Genomic DNA, 24,420 nt, shown 5'->3' with positions numbered 1-24,420 from the left:
CCCGGCAGCAAGGGGTTACAGGTAGGGGGCGGGACATACTGACACACGTGACCAGGTCTGAGCTCTGGACACTGGGACGTCGCAGACGTCCTGTACACAGCCAACTGCTACAACCGCTGGCTCCGCCCACGTGACTGGTCACATGGACGTGACGTCATCAAAGGTCCTTAAGCTCAATAGGAAGCTATAGACTCGGAAGAAGAGAAGCAGCCGGGCCCCGGGCCGGAGGAGGAGGAGAGGGCCCAGCACGCGGAAACATGTCTGAGACGTACGGTGAGGCACAGCGCGGGGGACACGTCTCCTGAAGAGATGGGACGGGGGAAGGTGTCTCACAGAAACAGGGGGAGATGACTCACGGTGACAGGTGGAGAAGACTCACGGTGACAGGTGGAGATGACTCACGGTGACAGGTGGAGATGACTCACGGTGACAGGTGGAGATGACTCACGGTGACAGGTGGAGAAGACTCACGGTGACAGGTGGAGATGACTCACGGTGACAGGTGGGGATGTCTCACGGTGACAGGTGGAGATGACTCACGGTGACAGGTGGAGATGACTCACGGTGACAGGTGGAGAAGACTCACGGTGACAGGTGGAGAAGACTCACGGTGACAGGTGGAGATGACTCACGGTGACAGGTGGAGATGACTCACGGTGACAGGTGGAGATGACTCACGGTGACAGGTGGAGATGACTCACGGTGACAGGTGGAGATGACTCACGGTGACAGGTGGAGATGTCTCACGGTGACAGGTGGAGATGACTCACGGTGACAGGTGGGGATGTCTCACGGTGACAGGTGGAGATGACTCACGGTGACAGGTGGGGATGTCTCACGGTGACAGGTGGAGATGACTCACGGTGACAGGTGGAGATGACTCACGGTGACAGGGGGAGAAGACTCACGGTGACAGGTGGAGAAGACTCACGGTGACAGGTGGAGATGACTCACGGTGACAGGTGGAGAAGACTCACGGTGACAGGTGGAGAAGACTCACGGTGACAGGTGGAGATGACTCACGGTGACAGGTGGGGATGTCTCACGGTGACAGGTGGAGATGACTCACGGTGACAGGTGGAGATGACTCACGGTGACAGGTGGAGAAGACTCACGGTGACAGGTGGAGAAGACTCACGGTGACAGGTGGAGATGACTCACGGTGACAGGTGGAGATGACTCACGGTGACAGGTGGAGATGACTCACGGTGACAGGTGGAGATGACTCACGGTGACAGGTGGAGATGACTCACGGTGACAGGTGGAGATGACTCACGGTGACAGGTGGGGATGTCTCACGGTGACAGGTGGAGATGACTCACGGTGACAGGTGGAGATGACTCACGGTGACAGGTGGAGATGACTCACGGTGACAGGTGGGGATGTCTCACGGTAACAGGTGGAGATGACTCACGGTGACAGGTGGAGATGACTCACGGTGACAGGGGGAGATGACTCACGGTGACAGGTGGAGATGACTCACGGTGACAGGTGGGGATGTCTCACGGTGACAGGTGGGGATGTCTCACGGTGACAGGTGGAGATGACTCACGGTGACAGGTGGAGATGACTCACGGTGACAGGTGGAGATGACTCACGGTGACAGGTGGAGATGACTCACGGTGACAGGTGGAGATGACTCACGGTGACAGGTGGAGATGACTCACGGTGACAGGTGGAGATGTCTCACGGTGACAGGTGGAGATGACTCACGGTGACAGGTGGAGATGACTCACGGTGACAGGTGGGGATGTCTCACGGTGACAGGTGGAGATGACTCACGGTGACAGGTGGAGATGACTCACGGTGACAGGTGGAGATGACTCACGGTGACAGGTGGAGATGACTCACGGTGACAGGTGGAGATGACTCACGGTGACAGGTGGGGATGTCTCACGGTGACAGGTGGAGATGACTCACGGTGACAGGTGGAGAAGACTCACGGTGACAGGTGGAGAAGACTCACGGTGACAGGTGGAGAAGACTCACGGTGACAGGTGGAGAAGACTCACGGTGACAGGTGGAGATGACTCACAGGGACCGGTGGAGATGACTCACGGTGACAGGTGGAGATGACTCACGGTGACAGGTGGAGATGACTCACGGTGACAGGTGGAGATGACTCACGGTGGCAGGTGGAGATGACTCACGGTGACAGGTGGAGATGTCTCACGGTGACAGGTGGAGATGACTCACGGTGACAGGTGGAGATGACTCACGGTGACAGGTGGGGATGTCTCACGGTGACAGGTGGAGATGACTCACGGTGACAGGTGGAGATGACTCACGGTGACAGGTGGAGATGACTCACGGTGACAGGTGGAGAAGACTCACGGTGACAGGTGGAGATGACTCACGGTGACAGGTGGAGATGACTCACAGGGACCGGTGGAGATGTCTCACGGTGACAGTTGGGGATGTCTCACGGTGACAGTTGGGGATGTCTCACGGTGACAGTTGGGGATGTCTCACGGTGACAGTTGGGGATGTCTCACGGTGACAGTTGGGGATGTCTCACGGTGACAGTTGGGGATGTCTCACGGTGACAGTTGGGGATGTCTCACGGGGACAGGTGGAGATGACTCACGGTGACAGGTGGAGATGACTCACGGTGACAGGTGGGGATGTCTCACGGTGACAGGTGGAGATGACTCACGGTGACAGTTGGGGATGTCTCACGGTGACAGGTGGAGATGACTCACGGTGACAGTTGGGGATGTCTCACGGTGACAGTTGGGGATGTCTCACGGTGACAGGTGGAGATGACTCACGGTGACAGTTGGGGATGTCTCACGGTGACAGGTGGAGATGACTCACGGTGAGAGGTGGGGATGTCTCATGGTGACAGGTGGAGATGACTCACGGTGACATGTCTGGCGATTGGGGGGGGGGGGCATCTCATTAAACTCTTCCATCAGCTCTGGGTGTGATGGAGCAGTGTCTTCGTCTGCCCGGTGGTTTCCTGTGCGGTGACAGCAGTGTGAGCTCTGTGGATGTGACATCCGCCATCTTCCGCTGCGGGGACAGATTTGCAGGGCGCAGCGGTTTGCACACTCCACAGTTCTGCTTTTCTTTCGCCTTTTTGCTGAAGTCTTGAATTTCTCTGCGTTGTATAGAATTATGATCTATGTCTATTTTCTGAGTTGTATCCTGTCCTGTTGTGCCGAGCTGCATTCACAACCCTGCAGAGCTGGAATCCCCCAGCTTACTTTGCTGCTCGGTGTCTGTGCAGCCGTGACTGTAGACTCTGCAGGTCACCGGTTCCTCTGTGCAGTATTGGTGCATTGACCGCTGAGCTCAGGGTAGATGGTGACTGCAGGCATGCTGACGGTTTCCCCTGTAAACCACTTGAATAAGCAGCGGTGACTCCCCTGCCCCCCCTACCCCCAACTGCCGCACACATGGGAATTGCTATTTAAGCAGCTGACTTCATCATTAATCTCTTTTCAGATTTTCTCTTCAAGTTCCTGGTGATCGGCAGCGCAGGGACGGGGAAGTCCTGCCTCCTCCACCAGTTCATCGAGAGCAAGTGTGAGTAGCGCTCATTGTCTGCGCCCGACGGGTGACGTTGTCATTGTTGAGCACAGATCCAGGGGTCACTGAGGTTATATATGGGTCATTCCGTGTCAGGTGGACCAGTGGTCCCCACTCGACGTTCTCCGATTTTGCTGAAAATGTTTAAGGATGTACATGTATGTTTGAAAAGAGGTTCTGTACATTTTTAGGGCCAGATCTCAAATATATTGGGCACTGTTGACCTTTCACTGGAGGCCCCCCCCAAGGCTGCGGCTTCAGCTAAGAGGATTTTGCAAACTTTGGCACATAGCCATTAGAGTTCTATACTGGCTATGATGCTGAAATTTGGCATACTAGCTCAACTTTTGCTGCTAAACGCGATAAAATGATTACCGGCTATGACAAAACAATATTTCGGCCGCAATTTTGTTTCAAAGTAGCTTGCAAAACGCCTCGCATAAAATTTATGCCAAACTTTGCCCATATATAACTCAAGACCAAAAACCAATAGGAACTGGTGCTTTACCCTGTACAACAAACATCTTCATGACTTTGCATTGCTGCAATATCACGGTCAAAGCATATGTATTTGTGGAAATATTCACACCCACTCATGATGAAAAACTTAAAAAAAACGAATTTTACCTATTTTTAGGTCAAATTTCCCAAAAAGGGTACCCCTAAAATATATTAATTCTGATTTCATTTGAAAGAGCACATTTTTCTCTACAAGGATCATTGGGGTTTTTTTTGGAGTCTCTCCATTTAAGAAAAGAAAAATGCCCTGAACATGGTGTTATGTATGCACGGAATGCATTGATTTTGTGTTTGATTTTCAGATTCTTATCACATGTTACAGAGTTGTATTGTTGCTAGCAATGTCTATTATAATCAAAAACCTATTGACTATTGTTACATTTTAATGCATATATTATTTATTTTTTAGTGATGGAGAATGAAATTGATGACAAAAAGATTGGCATTTCAAGGGTGTGAAATGACCCTTCATCTTTCATTGCCCAGGTAGATGGATCTGTCAGATCAGAAATGCCTTTTGTGCCAATTGCAAACCTCCAGCCAGGGCAATACATTGCCTGCATTTACCATAGGAACTGGTGGATTGGAAATATTTCTGAAATTTCAGTCGACGACCATGATGCATTAATACATTTTCTGCATCCTCATGGAGCAGCTTCTTTCACTGGCCTGTGAGAAATGATGCATGCTGCATTCCCGAGCAGTCGATCATTGCAATAATTCCAGCACCAGCTGCAACAGCAATGGGCCGACAATACAGCTTCTCTGAACCCATTATGTTGCAAATTCAGCAACAATTCCAGACCACTTACTTACACTGAACATTATGGCTTGGGAACCAACAAAAGATACCCAATATTAGGCTTGGGATCCTAGGCAAAGACACCCACCCTCAGGCTTTGGAACCTGCGATGGAGACCACCCGCGACTTGCCTTGCACGGCTATCGGCCATGGCTCCTAGGCGATGGGGCTGCCAATTCTCGAAAGACAGCATTATTACAATTCTTAATAGGATTATAATACCAATTCTTAGGGAATTGGTTGTGGTATAACCACCATGGACCAACGCAAGGGTTTGAATAGTGCAGTTATTCATTGCGTATTAATAAATAACACCATGTTCAGTGGCATTTTTCTTTTCTTAAATGGAGAGACTCCAAAAAAAACCCCAATGATCCTTGTAGAGAAAAATGTGCTCTTTCAAATGATAACAGAATTAATATATTTTAGGGGTACCCTTTTTGGGAAATTTGACCTAAAAATAGGTAAAATTCGGGTTTTTTAAGTTTTTCATCATGAGTGGGTGTGAATATTTCCACAAATACATATGCTTTGACCGTGATATTGCAGCAATGCAAAGTCATGTAGATGTTTGGTGTACAGGGTAAAGCACCAGTTCCTATTGGTTTTTGGTCTTGAGTTATATATGGGCAAAGTTAGGCATAAATTTTATGCGAGGCGTTTTGCAAGCTACTTTGACACAAAATTGCGGCCGAAATATTGTTTTGTCATAGCCGGTAATAATTTTATCGCGTTTAGCAGCAAAAGTTGAGCTAGTATGCCAAATTTCAGCATCATAGCCAGTATAGAACGCTAATGGCTATGTGCCAAAGTTTGCAAAATCCTCTTAGCTGAAGCCGCAGCCTTGGGGGGGGGCTTGGGGGGGGGCTCCAGTGACAGGTCAACAGTGCCCAATATATTTGAGATCTGGCCCTAAAAATTTACAGAACCTCTTTTCAAACATACATGTACATCCTTATAAATTTTCAGCAAAATCGGAGAACGTCGAGTGGGGACGATTTTTAAAACTGGTCCACTTGACACGGAATGACCCATATGGCAGTACCTCCCGTAATATGTATGCATACTGAGTGTCTCCTTGTTTGGGGTCCTACCATAGAGACCACCAAAAAATAAAAAAGAATAAAAAATATATTGTATTTACTGTAACCTTACTTTGAAAGCGCTGACGTTTTTTGGGGGGAGCCTTGGTATCACCTCCTGCACGACCCGGGTGTAAATAGCGAGTGCAGCTGGTACAGCACAGCGCCATACACCATGGAGTGGTCACTGCCAGGTACTGCAGCTCGGCTCCCAATACAGAGAATAAGAGTTGATCAGAGCTGTGCTGTGTATGGTTGCCTCTGGCCACCGCCGCCGCCACCACGTGGTTGCCTCTGGCCACCGCCAGAGCTGATCTGCTATTGATTCCCTGTCCTGAGAATAGCTCATCAATATAAAAGTAATGAAAAACTCGTTTTATAACTGCCCCGCTGTGTGAAGGCCGTCATAACAGGGTTGTCCATATTTAGCATGCATTCACAAGGTAGCCTATATTTGATGGAGACCTGACCACTGAGAACAGGGGGCTCAAGGTCCTTTGTGCGACTGCATGAGTAACCACCGCTTCATTTGCTATGAGACTTCTGTCATCCCACAGAAGTGAATGCAACTATCACGTGTGCACTAACATTTCTTTCACATAGGGGACTATGAGACCCCCATTCTCATGAACAGTTGGGCTTTCAGTGGGCATATCCCCACCAATTATACACTTATTAGGATAAAGGTATTTAGTGGGACAGTCTCCTTTAAATAAGCCCCACTGGATTATTATTTATTATAGTGCCATTAATTCCATGGTGCTTTACAAGTCAAAAGGGTATACATAAAAACTAGTAAAACAATCATTAACAGTATAAAACAGACTGGTACAGAAGGAGAGAGGACCCTGTCCGCGAGGGCTCACAGTCTACAGGGAATGGGTGAGGATACAGGAGGAGGAGGACCCTGCCTGCGAGGGCTCACAGTCTACAGGGGATGGGTGATTATACAGTAGAGCTGGTTGTGCACTGGTGTACTAGGCTGAGGGTTATTGCAGGTTGTAGGCTTGTCAGAAGGTTCCTCTTGAAGCTTTTCACTGTAGGGGAGAGTCTGATGTGCTGAGGTAGAGCGTTCCAGAGTATGGGGGAGGCACGGGAGAAATCTTGTACATGATTGTGGGAAGAGGAGAAAAGAGTGGAGTAGAGAAGGAGATCTTGTGAGGATCTGAGGTTGCGTGCAGGTAGGTACCGGGAGACTAGGTCACAGATGTAGGTAGGAGACCGGTTGTGCATGGCTTTGTATGTCATGGTTAATGTTTTGAACTGGAGTCGTTGGGTGATGGGAAGCCAGTGAAGGGATTGGCAGAGTGGCGAGGCTGGGGAATAGCGAGGGGAAAGGTGGATTAAGCAGGTCGCAGAGTTTAGGATAGATTGGAGGGGTGCAAGAGTGTTGGAAGGGAGGCCAGAGAGCAGGAGGTTGCAGTAGTCGAGGCGGGAGATGATGAGGGCATGCACTAATGTTTTTGCTGATTCTTGGTTAAGGAAAGCACAGATCCGGGAGATGTTTTTGAGTTGTAATCGGCATGAGTGGAAGAGGGCTTGGATGTGTGCCGTGAAGGATAGAGCCGAGTCGAGGGTTACTCCAAGGCAATGAGCTTGTGAGACTGGGGAGAGGAAGCAGCCATCAAGTTTGATGGAAAGGCTTGTTGGAGGAGATGAGTGAGAAGGAGGAAAGACAATGAACTCTGTTTTGTCCATGTTAAGCTTTAGGAATCGCGCAGGGAAGAAAGATGAAATAGCAGACAGACATTGTGGGATTTTGGTTAGTAGAGAGCTAACGTCAGGTCCAGAGAGGTGGATCTGTGTGTAATCGGCATAGAGATGATACTGAAAGCCGTGGGACTCTGAGCTGTCCCAGGCCGAAGGTGTAGATGGAGAACAGCAGGGGTCCAAGATCATACTGTTGTGTAAAAGTTGTCTGTGTGGAGCACCACGTATAGTCCCCCATGTAAGAGCTGTGACACAAACACTACACCCAGCCTCGACCTCATGTGCACGTGACATGAAGCCATCACCATTCCTTTTTTTCGCCTTCTAGTTAAGCAGGACTCTAATCACACCATCGGAGTGGAGTTCGGCTCCAGGATTGTGAACGTTGGGGGTAAATCGGTGAAGCTGCAGATCTGGGACACAGCCGGGCAGGAGAGATTTAGGTAGGTGTCATGTGATCTGATCTGACTAAAGGTCTCATACATCACAAGAACAGTCTGTGGGTTACAACTTCTCCCAGGAACACCGGGGACATCAGAAGCCAGACCCATGACGGGCCCCCGGCCCCCGGCCTGCCTCCTTATGACGCCTTCCTTAAAGAAGTATCCAACCTTATAAAGTGGTGGTGTAACACTTGGATATTGGATCCTCATCGATCCTGAGAATGAAGGGGGAGCACAGATTTAGCGCTGGATCTGCTTTCTTACACGTTGGCACCACAATTAGCGGCTGTGCAGGGAGCCGCCTCCCGCCACATTCACCTTCATGGTGTGGTGCAGCGGGTGACCGGAGGAGGGGACACAAGAGCTGCGGCCTTTTATTCACAAGGGATGCGGGTGTTTGAATATCACTGACGGTAAAATGATGACATTTATTAGTGATGCGCCATCACTCTATAAGATAGACACATCCCTTTAATACTAGAACTACTGAGGTAGTCATTTTGACTACTTTGCACCATGTATTTCTATATAGGTGTCACAAGTCCAGTAGTTCTAGTGTTAAGCACTAACTTGTTTTTTGTTTTTTTTTTTAAATATTTTTTTTTTTGCATATTGGTCTCCATTTTTTGGGCTAGAAGGCACAGAAAAGAGCCTGATCTCCCACTAGTGTGATTCTTGCTTTTCTCTTTCTCAGGTCAGTTACTCGCAGTTACTACAGAGGAGCAGCAGGGGCGCTCTTAGTCTATGACATTGCAAGGTGAGTCCGTACCGGTGAGCACCGCCGACAATCTGCCGCTCCCTGGGTGTGATATTTGCTGGTAATCAAAAATAGAGAAACCAAATTATATTAACCCATCAATCTCTGGGGTATTTTAAGCCTTCAGGATCTTTTGGCCTTTTTTGTTGTTAAGATTACCTAATGTTCACAGATATATCTTTTTGGTTTTGTTTAGTTGTTTGTTTTTTTTTGTACATCTAATCATGTCTATATGAGTACTGTTACATCCTATAATGAGTGGGGTAGTTTGGAGCAAGCCTATGAGCTGTGCTTGCTTCATATTGGGAAGGGGCTGGCTGTGTTATACAGCCAGCAACTGCCACTGAGTTGTGGGGTTGATATAGCAGCCGGGGACCTACTGGAGGCCCAATTCCTGCCATCTTGCTCGTATGAAGCTGAGGGTGTATGTGTGTGTTTATTATATATTTATTCATTTATATATATATATATATATATATATATATATATATATATATATATATATATATATATATATATAATATATACATATGTATGTATGTATATGTGTGTGTGTGTGATGACTATTTTAAAAATTTTGCAAAACAAAAATTAAACCCCTTACATTTGAGGAACAATTGCATTCAAATGACATATTAGTATCATCAAATTTGTAAAATATTCAAAAAAGTTCCCCCTCTTTTTTTTCATTTCAAAATTTAAAGAAAAAAACTATTTTTTTTTTTAATCCAAGTATTTCATATGTTGAAAAGCTCTCCAGTCTCACGCGGATGCCAACAAACTGCCAAATTCTTTGAAACTTCAGATTTCTGTTCAACAGCGAGAAACGGCGACTGGATCGAATAAAAAAAATGTGATAATGGATCTAGAATTGCTCTGGAGGGAAACTCTAGACTTCCCACTTTTATCCAGTGCACTCATCAGAAAGAAACTCAATCGTCCGATTGATCTAAATGACAAAAAGAAAAAGAAACCTTCTGATAAATTCACTGCAAAACTTTCTCAGTTATTTGATGTCACCAACGTTAATGGAGAATGGAAAAACTCGGAGGATAAAGAGCTCTACCTGAGACCCGCAACACACATCCGTTTTTTTTGTACGTGTGCGGTACGTATTTGCACGTACCGGAGACACGGAGACCCATGTTATTCAATGGTAGATGGCACACACACGTAAAATCACACGGAACGTGTGTCCGTGTGGTAAGTACGTGTGTGCGCTTTTCTTCACGGACGACATGTCCGTTTTTGGGCTGGCAGCACGCAGGCACGGACCCGCTTTAGTTTATGGGTCCGTGCCTGCACGTACCGCACACGGAGTATGTCCGTGTTCAGCACGTTTCATCAGTGTCCGTTTTTAGTCACAAAATCTGAAACACTTGTTACCAATCTCGGGTCAATTGATGGCAAACACAAACACCAGGATCTCATGATGAATGATTAACAATGTTAATTGGGTAAGAATGCGGGCCTTTAAAAACGGACGGCACACGTACGTACTTTATGTCAATACGGACATTCCACACGCACACACGGCTCGCATACGCCATCACACGGATGCCATACGTACCGGAGAAACGCCCTTAAAAAACGGAACACGGACCTGAAAAACGGACCGTGAGACACGTACGTTTTTTTTTGCAGAAGTGTGTTTTAGGCCTGAGGCAAGTTGAGAGTGGAGGCAAGGTTGGTTATTCGACGCTCAAACAAGCTCCTTTGGAATCAATTCATCCAAGAAAACGAATCCGACTATCAATATTTCAAGCTCAAGCCAGCACTTCGCAATCGCAACCCACACATGATACTGTCGCTGAATCTTTACCCGAGACTCCAAAGCCAACCTCTTCTTCCGCGTCATCTTCTCCTGAACGCACACCGAAATACAAAAGAGCAAGTACTACAACAGCGAGTTTACTGGTACTGAAAACCAACATTGCTACACATAAAGCAAATAAAGTGCTTGCAACCATTGCTGAACAAGGTCATGATGTACCGGTTCCAAGTCAGTTGGGTGTCTGGAGACGAATAATCTCAGGAGGACAGAAAATGAAAACCCAAAATTTTTGAAAAACTTCAAAGCAAAGATCCCTATTGTCTCCACTTCGATGGTAAAAGAATCCGAGGGAAGAGTATCAAGTAGTTCTGCTGAAAAATACCACAACCGAAATCAAACTCGGTATTCTGAAATGAGTGGTTCTGCCGCGGCTATTCACAAGGAACTACATCAGCTAATTGATGAATACGACGCTTGGGGAAATATTCGCATGATAATCTGCGACACGGCAGCAGTAAATACTGGTCGTTTGAACGGGATTGTAACACTGATACAGGATGATGTCTCGAGAAAGGGCTTTCAGAAGCCACAATACATCGGCTGTCAACACCATGTACTCGACCTCCTACTGAAGCACGTCATGAATTTCCTTATTCCAGAGTCAACGAAGAAACCAGAACTCAATTATTTCTTCATTTACAAATTAACTGAAAACTATGCCTCACTTCAGATTGATTACCACCAAGTTGCAACAGATGATGTCAACACAGGCGAGAATCCTGGATGGCGAGATGATGTCAAGTTCTTATATGAACTATGTCAGGCATATCGTCATTACAAAACAACATCACGGTGGCCTCGAATCAGTTGGAAGAAACTCCCAAACCTGCACATGGCAAGATGGAACTCGCGAGCTGTATATGCTGTTATAGCATTTTTTCTGATACCAGAGTGGCGCCGCGTCCTCGGTATAGCATGCGACGTCATCTGCTATGAATGGGTAAATGCCTGGCTCCAGTCGCAACACTACAACGAAGCGTCCTTCAATGAACTGTTAACCTCACTCACCAACACAAAGTGCAAGAAGGCAATTAAGTGTTTGAAGGCGACTGGTTGGTCGAGGAGTCAATAATTGACATTCCCAGATCTAACCAAAATGCTGAACGTGCTGTAAAACTGATGGAGGAACTACATGCGAAGTCGAAAAAAATTTAATTTTTTTATTCTAAAATTCATAGGAAAAAACAATTTAAACACTTCTTTTGTACATATTGTACTTATAATTAACTGTTTTATACCGTATTTGTTAAAAAACGAATGATAAAAGTTGCTTAGTTATTACTATTATCGTTTCAATAATGCAAAATTGCATGTCCTTTTTTGGGGGGAAAAAATAATTTTTGCCTTAATTCATTTAAATGAAAGGTGGAACTTTTTATTTAAAAAAAAAAAAACAAAAAAAGCAATACTTCTTCTTAAATTACCCATAAAAGTTCCTCGGTTGCACATGGCTTCATAAAAAATTTTTTTTGTCATTACACTAATAAAAAAAAATATATATATATATATATATATATATATATATATATATATATATATATATATATATATTAATTTGTTGTGAAATTGCACTTTTTTTTTTCTTTTTCAATGTCTTTGCGCTTGGAACTTTTCTCCCCACTTTCCAGTGCATCACATGATAACATGAATGGTGTCATTCAAAAGTACATCTCATCCCGCAAGAAAACAAGTGGGATGGAAAAATTTAAAAACAAAAATTTTGGTTTGAGTAAGAAGGGAAGGAAGAAACTAAAATGGAAGGCAAAAACCTGAAAAATTGCTTCTCAAGCATAAGGATATTGTCCAGCTAAATAGAGCTTTTTCACACTTCATTTGGAGGGGGAAACGCCCTCGTATAGGGCTTAAGAAGCTGATGGCATCTAAGGTTCATGGAGGTCTGAGTTTGCCGAACATTCGGGGTTACAATATAGCCTGTTTGACTAGATATATATTGGATTGGATTAAAGGCTCTAGGCATTATTCAGCGTTGGAGCTTGAGAGAGACTATGCACAACCTTGGGATCTGGTGGCATTACTTCATACTAGGCAGGCTAATCTCCCAGTGAAAATCAAGCACTCTTCCTTATTTAAAGACACAATTGCAGCGTGGAAGGCGTTGAGGAAAAACTACAAACTTCCCCATAAAATATCCAAATACTTGCCTATATGGGGGAATCCAGAGTTTGTGCAGGGGACAAGCAATAAGCTGTTTGAAGAGTGGAAGGTGAGGGGTATAAGGACTGTTGCTCATCTCTTGCACACCTCAGAGCCTAGATGGTTGAGTAGAGACGAAATTATAGCGCAGTATGGCCTGGGGCCTAACCAAGTAATCCAATATGACCAAGTGAGATATAGTATTATGACTCAGTTGCATGATGTGACCCAGGAGGTAGTATTTAACTCTTTTGATTGTCTGGTAAAGAACTCAATAACTTCATCATCTATCTCTTTTCTTTATGGAGCCATGCGTGATCTATTAATAGGACAGCACCCAGAAGGTTTATTTAAATCTTGGGAAAAACAATTTGAGGACCCGTCTATGGGGGTAAAAATTAGGGGAGGGTGGAATGCTCTTCGTAAATCAATTTTAAATGAGAATTGGCGAGAAACCCAATTTAGAATTATGCACAAGGCAATTTATGGTTTTAATCTCCCTCCATCAGCAACAAAGCCAGACAGGCTTACGTATTGCCCTAAGTGTAAGAGTAGTGGAACTGATCTCCTTCACGGGTTGTGGTCCTGCCCCCATTTGAGTCCATTATGGTCACAGAACAAAAGTTGTATACAAAAGGTGTGGGGTCTTGAAGTTCGGCTCTCACATGGGTTCGCTATTTTTCACCATTGGGAGGAGGGGAACGATACCAAAGGGAAGATGACTAACCCACCCAGACTTATACATGTGATACTTCTGGCAGCCAAGAGAGCGATACTAAAAAATTGGTTGGAGTCTAGGGTCCCCGCGATTGAAGAGATCTTGGGTCAGCTCATGCATCTTCTTGAAATAGAAGGATTGGATGCAGAAAGGAGGGCGGATAGAATACGACAGCACTTTAACAAATGGAAGAAATTCATACTGGCCTATTGTACTCGGGAGGAGATAGTCAGGATTATGTCACCTTTCAAAGACACAGTCTGGTATCATACTGAAAAATTGAAGGATACATTGGATGGCTTGGAGGTGGGGGAGGAAAGGCCGAAAGCTGACTAAAAGGAGAGGGGGAAATAACCGATTTGAGTGGGACTTCTTTATTATATGTCATTACCATGTTCACAAGGGTTCAATGGGGGGAATGATAAGAATGATGGGTTAAGGGGTCGCTGCTTTCCTTTGCTTTATCTTGCCATGTTATGGTTATTGATTTTAAAAATTGGTATGGAATTTGGGATGATCAAACATGACAATGTAATGTTGAATTTACAATGCTGAATTCGCTTATGCCAGTGTTATGTTATTGAAAAATTTGAATAAAAATATAGTTAAAAAAAAAAAAAAAAAAATATTTTGTGATATTATCACATTTACCGCACGGTGAGCAGCGTAATACGTCATAAAAAAAATTAAAGACTATTCCTAAATTGAAAAAAAAAAAAAAAAAAAAAAAAAAAACCTGAAAAATTGCCTGGGGTTTTTCAGGGAATTTTAAATTTCCTAAAAGAATCCATCTGTGGCCATTTCTGGAGAGGATGATACCGTAAATGCCTAATGGGGTGTATGAGGTTGATGAGGTTGGGTTTGGTTGTCCAGTGGCGCCCCCTGTCGGGTGTCTCCCTCGTCAGGCGGCGGCGGCGTGTCCTCGGTTATCTCCTTATCTGCACACATGGGCTCCTGTTAGACCGGTCTGGAGCCGCGGCGGAGGGTTTCATCGTGGCCCAGAACAAAAGTTAATCATCAACTGTTGTAGATCCAGTTCTGAGAAGTCGCAGGTGACCTCCACTTGGCTCCTGTCAGATCTATTATTTGGTTTTATCTGAAAACGTCACCTCTTACTAATCTAAGGGTCACGGTGGGGCCACGAAGGCCGCCATTTCTCCAGCAACGACGCCGTTGTGATCTGTGCTTCTGATTGTTTTTTTTTTTTTTCCAAGGTCAGCACCACCTTTTCGGGATAAGAGAACCCACAGTACAGACACCCATGTAACGCTGGCCGTGCACTTTTCCGTGCTTTCCATTTAAATGGCCAATTCGATAGCTGTTTGTGCTGTCATTGGGGTAGAGGGTGGATGGCGCTGATAAATCGTCTGGTAGGAGCCCCCCATACACATTAGGTGGCCCCTCCAGCTGAGTTTAATCCAATGTGTATGGGGGACTTTAAAGGGAAACTCCACAGCCACCGTCCGTCTCTGCATCAGGTGGTGAGTGGCGCTGATGACGTCCCAATGACAGGTGCCGGTCACGAATCGTGCGCCCGACCTATTCATTAGTGTGTCCATTCATTGCACATGTGTATTGCCATAAAGTAGGTGATAAATGGAGGATGACTGGGAGCCACACCTCCAAGACACCCACCGATCATGAAAAAACTGTACCAAAGTCTAAATGGAGTGGTGCGCATGTGTAACCAGTGCTGCATTCGCAGTCAATAGATGCGATGGTCTTGCACACTTATTACTGCTGCCCATAGAAGTTAATAGACTGATGGTCAGGCCTCCTTGCTACTGCTCCAAACAAGGGACATCCATTGTTATGATCACTGATGATGAGGGGTTCCAGGTAATCATACATTGATCATCTATACTTTTTTTTTTTTTTTTTTTTATCACCTCGATCAGAAGTGACTGTTACATAAGATAGGAGTCTCACCTTTTGATCTTTCAGTTTCCTGATGATATGACTGACTTCAAATAAATAGAAAAAAAATAAATGGTTCATAAAAATTACTGTATTTTTCCGTGATCGTTTTACAATATACGGGTTAGAAGAGCATTGAGCTTCTCCTGGATAGAGATACATGTCTGTGAGGTCATTTTTCCTTACACATACATCTGCACAGATCTAATCTGGAATCCTCCTCCGAGACCCAGAGAGAGACTCCCTAGAGGTCTCCCCCCAACAAAGACACACCCCAAATTTAGAGATTTAAAAACAAAAGGGGGTTCATCTTATAGTCCTGGGGTGTCTTACAGGAGGGGGGGCACAGTACACTGGGGCGGTGCTGCACTAGGGCGATGCTGCAGGCACTGCATTGGGGGCTGTACTGCCAGAGGTGGGGGCTTTGCTGGCTGTGTAGAACAGGCCGGGGTAGCGGGTGCCAGATGTTCTGTCGACGGTGCGGGCTTCAAAGAAATGGCGCCCGGAGTTGGCGCTTGTGCAGATGGAGCTCTCGGCTCAGTGACAAGATGAGATCTCATCTGTGCACGTGCCACCTCTGAGCGCATGTTCTTTAAGGCCGCTGCTGGGAGATCAATGGGTTGGAGGCGGCGCGCGCGCGCGCAGATGAGATCTTGAGCCGAGAGCTCTGTCTGTGCACGCGTCGACTCAAAGCGTCATTATTTGAAGACAGAGCATTCGGGACACCTGCCATACCGCCCTGCTCCACACAGCCCCCACCGCCGCCTGCCCAGCAGCTTGCACAGCCCCCACTGCCGCCTGCATAGCCCTCATCGCCGTCTGCATAGCCCCAATTGCTGCCCCTACCGCACCCAGCACGGCCCCCATTCTCCACCACCCCATGTAAGCTAAATTGGAATTTTAAGATGCACCCCTCATTTTCCTTCCAAATTTTTGGAAGGAAAAGTGTGTCTTTTATAATCTGAAAAATACTGTAATTTTCGACATTGCATAAAAAAAAGAAGCCTTACACATATTGGGTATACACACAAAAATATAATAGAAACCCCACATAATTTAAGTTTTCTATTAAAAATTTGTTACAATTCATATTTTATTGCAAATCTTTCTATAAAAAAATAAATTCTTACTTTTGCATAAAACCAGGTTCTGTAAATGAACTAATATGAAGACGTTACAGCTGCTGAAACAGAGGAATGGCAACATGGGCAGGTCACTAAAGGGTTAATTCAAGAAGGAATTAATTGCACTGTATATTGTCTCCACTAGGGGGCGTCCTCGCGCTGTGAAAAATCGTGAGATTGTCGTGTCCTTACGGCTGATTTATTTTGTGTTTTATAAACTTCAGGTTTTAGCATTTAGAGACTGATATCCTGTGGTTTTTTTTTTTTTTTTTTTTTTTTTTTTAAATTCTTGCAGTCGGGAAACTTATAACTCGTTGACCAACTGGCTGACGGATGCGCGGACGCTGGCCAGTCCCAACATCATCATTATTTTATGCGGGAACAAGAAGGATCTGGATGCCGAACGAGAGGTGACGTTTTTAGAGGCATCGCGCTTTGCCCAGGAAAATGGTAATCATTAGAAGTAGCTTATCTGGATTGCAAATACTGTATTTTTCAGTTTGAGATGCACTGGATTATGAGATGTACCCCAACTTCAGAGAAAAAAAAGGGGGGTCCGTCTTATAGTTCGGTGGTGTCTTACCGGAGGGGGTGTCAGCGGTGGTGGAGCGGGGTCACAGGAGGCAGGGGCAGTGGGTGTCCCAGAATCTGGCGGCGCCTGTGCTGGGGCTCTGGCGGCGCCTGTGCTGGGGCTCTGGCGGCGCCTGTGCTGGGGCTCTGGCGGCGCCTGTGCTGGGGCTCTGGCGGCGGCTGGGCTTGGGGCTCTGGCGGCGGCTGGGCTTGGGGCTCTGGCGGCGCCTGTGCTGGGGCTCTGGCGGCGGCTGGGCTGGGGCTCTGGCGGCGGCTGGGGCTGGGGCTCTGGCTGGGGCTGGGGCTCTGGCGGCTGGGGCTGGGGCTCTGGCGGCTGGGGCTGGGGCTCTGGCGGCTGGGGCTGGGGCTCTGGCTGGGGCTGGGGCTCTGGCGGCGGCTGGGGCTGGGCTCTGGCGGCGGCTGGGGCTCTGGCTGGGGCTGGATTCTGGCTGGGGCTGGGCTCTGGCGGCTGTGCTGGGCTCTGGCTGGGGCTGGGCTCTGGCTGGGGCTCTGGCGGCGGCTGTGCTGGGGCTCTGGCTGGGGCTGGGCTCTGGCTGGGCTGGGGCTCTCGCGGCGGCTGTGCTGGGGCTCTGGCGGCGACTGTGCTGGGGCTCTGGCGGCGACTGTGCTGGGGCTCTGGCGGCGACTGTGCTGGGGCTCTGGCGGCGGCGGTGCTGGGGCTCTGGCGGCGGCGGTGCTGGGGCTCTGGCGGCGGCTGTGCTGGGGCTCTGGCGGCAGCTGGGCTGGGCCCTGGCTGGTCTGGGGGCCCTGGCTGGGCTGGGGCCCTGGCGGCGGCTGTGCTGGGGCTCGGACTGTGGCTGCAGGCTGTGAGGGCTTCAAAGAAATGGCGCCCGGAGTCAGTGCAGATTGAGCTCTCGGTTCAATGGCAAGACACAATCTCATCTGGGCAAGCGCCACCTCTGGTCGCCATTTTCCTTATGTCCGCTGCTGGGAGATCAATGGCCGGAGACAGCTTGTGCGCAGATGACATCTTGAGCCGAGAGCTCCATCTGCGCAGGCGCCGACTCCAGGTGCCATTATTTGAAATCCTCGCTGCCCGCCCCAGACCTCGCACCAGCCGCCACAGCACCAGCCCAGCAACCGCAGCCCCTGCACAGCTGCCGCAGCATTCCCCCGGCCTCCTGTGACCCCTCTCCACCACCCCCGGTAAGTTACATTCAGATTATAAGACGCACCCCTCACTTTCCCTCTAAATTTTCGGGAGGAAAAGTGCGTCTTATAATCCGAAAAATCCGGTAATGTCATGTGCTCGATACTATACCATCCCATTATGGGTAATAACATTAGTGCCCACCGCGGTGCTCATCCTAGACCCCGCTGTGTCCGTACAGGCTGACTTTATCCTCTGTATATAAAGAGCATACGAAAGAGTGGTCACAGATTGGAGCCCCCCCTCCCGTGCAAAGAATTTTAAACAATTTGTTTCTTTGCAGAGCTGATGTTCCTTGAAACCAGTGCCCTGACCGGAGAGAATGTAGAGGAGGCCTTCCTAAAGTGCGCACGGACAATACTAACTAAGATAGATTCAGGTAAGAGAATTTCCAGTTTTGAAACCCCCGTTACCCGGTTGTAGTTTGGTTACAAAACAAACAAATTGTGCCCTTCCCAGGTCCACCAGTGAGTATCCGCCACTACTCCATGGCCAGTTATTGTCTGCAGCACTGACATCACGTCGACAGCGCTGCAGCCAATCAGTGAGCTCAGTGGCGCTGTCTGTGTATATTGGACACCCCGCTCAGAGCAGCTGAGTTCACTGATTGTCTGCAGCGCTGTCCATGTGATTGCTGTATAGACCTCACATAGGAGACGCCGAGGCGGCTGTATAGACCTCACGTAGGAGACGCCGAGGCGGCTGTGTAGACCTCACGCAGGAGACGCTGAGGCGGCTGTATAGACCTCACGCAGGAGACGCCGAGGCGGCTGTATAGACCTCACGCAGGAGACGCCGAGGCGGCTGTATAGACCTCACGCAGGAGACGCCGAGGCAGCTGTATAGACCTCACGCAGGAGACGCCGAGGCGGCTGTATAGACCTCACGCAGGAGACGCCGAGGCCGCTGTATAGACCTCACGTAGGAGACGCCTGTATAGACCTTACGCAGGAGACGCCGAGGCGGCTGTATATAGCTCACGCAGGAGACGCCGAGGCGGCTGTATATAGCTCACGCAGGAGATGCCGAGGCGGCTGTATATAGCTCACGCAGGAGATGCCGAGGCGGCTGTATATAGCTCACGCAGGAGATGCCGAGGCGGCTGTATATAGCTCACGCAGGAGACGCCGAGGCGGCTGTATATAGCTCACGCAGGAGACGCCGAGGCGGCTGTATATAGCTCACGCAGGAGACGCCGAGGCGGCTGTATAGACCTCACGCAGGAGACGCCGAGGCGGCTGTATAGACCTCACGCAGGAGACGCGGAGGCGGCTGTATAGACCTCACGCAGGAGACGCCGAGGCGGCTGTATAGACCTCACGCAGGAGACGCCGAGGCGGCTGTATAGACCTCACGCAGGAGACGCCGAGGCGGCTGTATAGACCTCACGCAGGAGACGCCGAGGCCGCTGTATAGACCTCACGTAGGAGACGCCTGTATAGACCTTACGCAGGAGACGCCGAGGCGGCTGTATATAGCTCACGCAGGAGACGCCGAGGCGGCTGTATATAGCTCACGCAGGAGACGCCGAGGCGGCTGTATATAGCTCACGCAAGAGACGCCGAGGCGGCTGTATAGACCTCACGCAGGAGACGCCGAGGCGGCTGTATAGACCTCACGCAGGAGACGCCGAGGCGGCTGTATAGACCTCACGCAGGAGGCGCCGAGGCGGCTGTATAGACCTCACGCAGGAGGCGCCGAGGCGGCTGTATAGATCTCACGCAGGAGGCGCCGAGGCCGCTGTATAGACCTCACGCAGGAGACGCCGAGGCGGCTGTATAGACCTCACGCAGGAGACGCCGAGGCGGCTGTATAGACCTCACGCAGGAGACGCCGAGGCGGTTGTATAGACCTCACGCAGGAGACGCCGAGGCGGCTGTATATAGCTCACGCAGGAGACGCCGAGGCGGCTGTATATAGCTCACGCAGGAGACGCCGAGGCGGCTGTATAGACCTCACGCAGGAGGCGCCGAGGCGGCTGCGTGCACATCACTCTGGCATCTTAGGAAATGCAGTCTGCGTTAAGCAGAAATTAAGACGGCAGACAGCCCATATGGCTCATCATCTAATACAGGCGTATATAGGTCGACACAACAACCTCTACACTATACTGTACGATCAGCCGTTGCTGCGCTGTATAGGAGTACACGTTGCTGCGCTGTATAGGAGTACACGTTGCTGCGCTGTATAGGAGTACACGTTGCTGCGCTGTATAGGAGTACACGTTGCTGCGCTGTATAGGAGTACACGTTGCTGCGCTGTCTAGGAGTACACGTTGCTGCGCTGTCTAGGAGTACACGTTGCTGCGCTGTCTAGGAGTACACGTTGCTGCGCTGTCTAGGAGTACACGTTGCTGCGCTGTCTAGGAGTACACGTTGCTGCGCTGTCTAGGAGTACACGTTGCTGCGCTGTCTAGGAGTACACGTTGCTGCGCTGTATAGGAGTACACATTGCTGAGGACTGGGTTACGTCAGACGACCCCTTATATTGTCTGATTAGTGGCTTCTATTTGGGGGATGCTCGCCTCTGATCCGGTGTGAATACTCGCTCTCATACTTCTGGGGCTCTCGGTTTGGATTTGGCGGTCAGATATTTATGTGCCGCGGTATCGCTAATCCATAAAGCCCTGTGCATCGCCCCGTGGACTCTGGAGTGACGTCAGTCCGTCACAGGAGCCATGTCCTCAGTAATCCTGCTAATCCAGAAGCGTCATGTTACTATTTCTGCAGTGCGGTGTATGTGCGTACATGGAGGCATACATTGCGGGGGTATTACCAGTGACCCGGGGTGGGAACATTACATGTCAGATTGTGGCGTAACCTCTCACCCCGGACCCAGTGATGTGAAGTATATTATCGTTTTTGATTATATTTTTTTTTTTCTTTTTTCTTTTCCCTTTCCGCCATGCTTTTTTGTTTGGATTTGTTTTGTTTTTTCTTTTACGTCCTTGCCTCTAACATTTTGTTCTTTCTCATTATATAGGTGAGCTGGATCCTGAGAGGATGGGATCTGGGATCCAGTACGGTGAAGCCTCGCCGCGGCACGCGAAGCACACGCACGGGGCACAGCTACAGAACCGGCAGCAATGCAACTGCTAGCGAGAAAGGTACGTTTCTAGTCCACAAAGAAGTGCTGGCGTAGAGGTAAACGAATCAATATGTGCCTCTGCCAGGCAGTGTTATCATGGGGGCAGCACGGTGGCTCAGTGGTTAGCACAGTACGGAGGCTCAGTGGTTAGCACGGTACGGAGGCTCAGTGGTTAGCACGGTACAGAGGCTCAGTGGTTAGCACGGTAGAGAGGCTCAGTGGTTAGCACGGTAGAGAGGCTCAGTGGTTAGCACGGTACGGAGGCTCAATGGTTAGCACGGTACGGAGGCTCAGTGGTTAGCACGGTACGGAGGCTCAGTGGTTAGCACTGCAGTCTTGCAGCGCTGGGGTCCTGGGTTCAGATCCCACCAAGGGCAGCATCTGCAAGGAGTCTATGTTCTCCCCGTGTTTGCGGGGGTTTCGTCCGGGTTCTCCGGTTTCCTCCCACACTCCAAAGACATTTTGATCGGGAATTTGGATTATGAGCCCCAATGGGGACAGTGTTCCTGATGTATGTATCTGCACAGGTACAAACAGTAATGGGGACATCGCAGGATAGCCATGTCGGACCCCCCCAGAGATTATCACTGCAAATCTACGCCATATGTCCTCACTTTATACAAACGACACCTTCCAGAAGGCATGACTAGGCTTCACCTCTTAAAAACATGAGCTCATACCTTAAAGGGGTTGTCCTGATCTGGGAACAAATTATTTATTTTTGTTTACAAACATGCGTACAGTTGGGGCTAAAAAAAATGATTTTTGCAATTTTATATTTCATTAATAACTTTGCACCATGTTGCTTTTACGGGCTCCTTGTCCATTCAACTTTGATGTGGTCATAAATTAGCTAACGGGCTACAAACACATACATTTAAAAGACTTACAAACGCTCCCTGATTAGGGAGCTCGCTGACAGATCCTCAGTTAACCCATTCTACATACAGCAAGCCTTACAAACCCTCTATGATTACAGCGAGAGCTCACTGACTGATTCTCAGTTAACCCATTCTACACACAGCAAGACTTACAATCTCTCTGATTACAGCGGGAGCTCACTGACTGATTCTCAGTTAACCCATTGTTGACGGATCCTCTGTTAACCCATTGTGCACACAGCAAGACTTAAAAATTCTCTTTGATTACAGAGGAAGCTCACTGACGGATTCTCTGTTATCCCATTCTACATACATCAAGCCTTGCAAACTTTCTGATCACAGGGAGCTCGCTGACTGATTCTCAGTTAACCCATTTTACGGCCAGCAAGACTTGCAGAACTCTCTGAATACAGAGGGAGCTCGCTGCCGGATTCTCAGTGAACTCATTCTACACACAGGAATAGACAGTACAACAAAGGGGTTGTAGATGCCAAACTGTGCAATATTTATAAAAGGAACCCAATTACAAAAATGTAATTTTTGGCCAAAAAGACATGCATTTAAGTAAAAAAAAAAAAAAAAGTGGGCAGCCCTATCGAGGGTGGGGGGGGGTTTAAGAGAAGGGGCTTCTAGATGGTTCGGATGACACTTTCTCCTTGAGAAGTAATGGATTGAATGGAGGTAAAAGATGTATTGGTGCAGGAGATTTTTGAGGGTGGGTGGAAGGTTTACAGGGGTGACATGAGACTTTTTGGAAATATTGGGCAGTAAATTCTGATTTATCTGTTTTTTCTCTCCGCAGCCATTTGCCTGTGAATCTTTTTCCGAGGAGAAGCACTAGACTGCACGCACCCCTGACTATATTGCACTTGTATAAGAGAATAGCCCACCCATCTGCGCCCCCCCCCCCCCCCCCCCCCCACGCCGTCCTTGTGTTTAGAAGCCCCCTATGACGGCCAGTGTCCTGATACGGCTCCCTAAACGCAGCCCAAACATTGGCGAACCCCATGTGTCCTCCATTATGCCTATCATCCAAAGGAGAGGAACATCCTGAAATATGCCAAAGGGAGTTGTGGATGACCTGAACCCCCCCCACCCCCCTTATCGCACCTCCCCATGCCCGCTCTGTCCGTCCCCCACCATTATTCCCACGTGCCATTCAATTGTCTCCTCACACAACGCTTTGCTGCTGAAGAAACGTGATTATCCTCCTCTTCTGCCATATCCAGATTTTATAAGAACGGTTCTGTATACAATCGCCATAGAAGAGCTGGGACTCGTCATACACAAATGGTTAATTTATTTCTACCCCAGCACAATATGTCTGTTTTATTCCTTTTTTTCCCCTCTCCTGTAAATTATCAGTTTTGCTTTTTTTTTTTATAATATATATTTTTTTTGTCTTTAAAGAAGAAATGTTTTCCACGTCTCCTGATTATCTTCTCCATTTTTTTTTTTCCTTTGTTCCCCACAATTGGATTGAATGGCCTAATGTATGCCATAGATGTTCTCTATAGTAATGCTTGGGATGGAAGGAAGTAAAAATGATACTGTTACATATGTATCTCTGTGTGGTGTGTATATATAATATATATATATATATATATATATATATATATATATATATATATATACAAGATGTATTAAATAAAATCTATGTGATATTTAGCCTGAGTTGGATTGAGAATATTGCGTTCTCCTGGCCCCTTCTGTGTACAGTAGATGGCCACTTTATTAGTAACACCGGCCCTTTCGTGACGTACACGTGATCCCGGGGTGCGGTAAAAATTTACGTGATTGGATTCTGTGGGAATCCATATTAGAATGGGAAAATTGAGTGATCTGCAAGAATTAGAACGAGGCCAAGCCATTGGTGCTGGACTAGCCGGGTAAAAATATTCAGGGAAAGGGGATCCTGTCGACATTAAAAACTCCATTTAAGAAAGAGAAGAGGAAGATGTGAAGAATTGTTCTGATGAAAGGGGTCAGAGGAGAATGTGAAGAATTGTTCAGATACAAGGGCTCAGAAGAGGATGTGAAAAATTGTACTGATAGAAGGGGTCTGTGGAGGATGCAAAGAATGGCTCTATTGAAAGGGGTCAGAGGAGGATGTGAAG

The 24,420-nt window shown here is 47.9% G+C and overlaps 1 protein-coding gene across 1 annotated transcript; it reads left to right on the top strand.

Moving 5' to 3' along the window:
- Nucleotides 1-130: 130 nt before the first annotated feature.
- On the top strand, nt 131-23,971 carry RAB4B (RAB4B, member RAS oncogene family). The gene is made up of 8 exons (XM_075323638.1): nt 131-273; nt 3,451-3,531; nt 7,976-8,090; nt 8,785-8,847; nt 16,890-17,044; nt 18,619-18,714; nt 21,318-21,441; nt 23,106-23,971. Exons 1-7 carry the CDS (start codon nt 258-260, stop codon nt 21,431-21,433), a joined length of 642 nt encoding a protein of 213 aa, XP_075179753.1. The 5' UTR covers nt 131-257; the 3' UTR covers nt 21,434-21,441; nt 23,106-23,971.
- The last annotated feature ends 449 nt before the right edge of the window (nt 23,972-24,420 follow it).

The sequence above is a fragment of the Anomaloglossus baeobatrachus genome, chromosome 9 (assembly GCF_048569485.1).
Source record: "Anomaloglossus baeobatrachus isolate aAnoBae1 chromosome 9, aAnoBae1.hap1, whole genome shotgun sequence".
NCBI classification, from domain to species: Eukaryota; Metazoa; Chordata; class Amphibia; order Anura; family Aromobatidae; genus Anomaloglossus; species Anomaloglossus baeobatrachus.
Note: the sequence above shows the minus strand (reverse complement) of the source record. Positions and strands in the feature narration are given on the sequence as shown.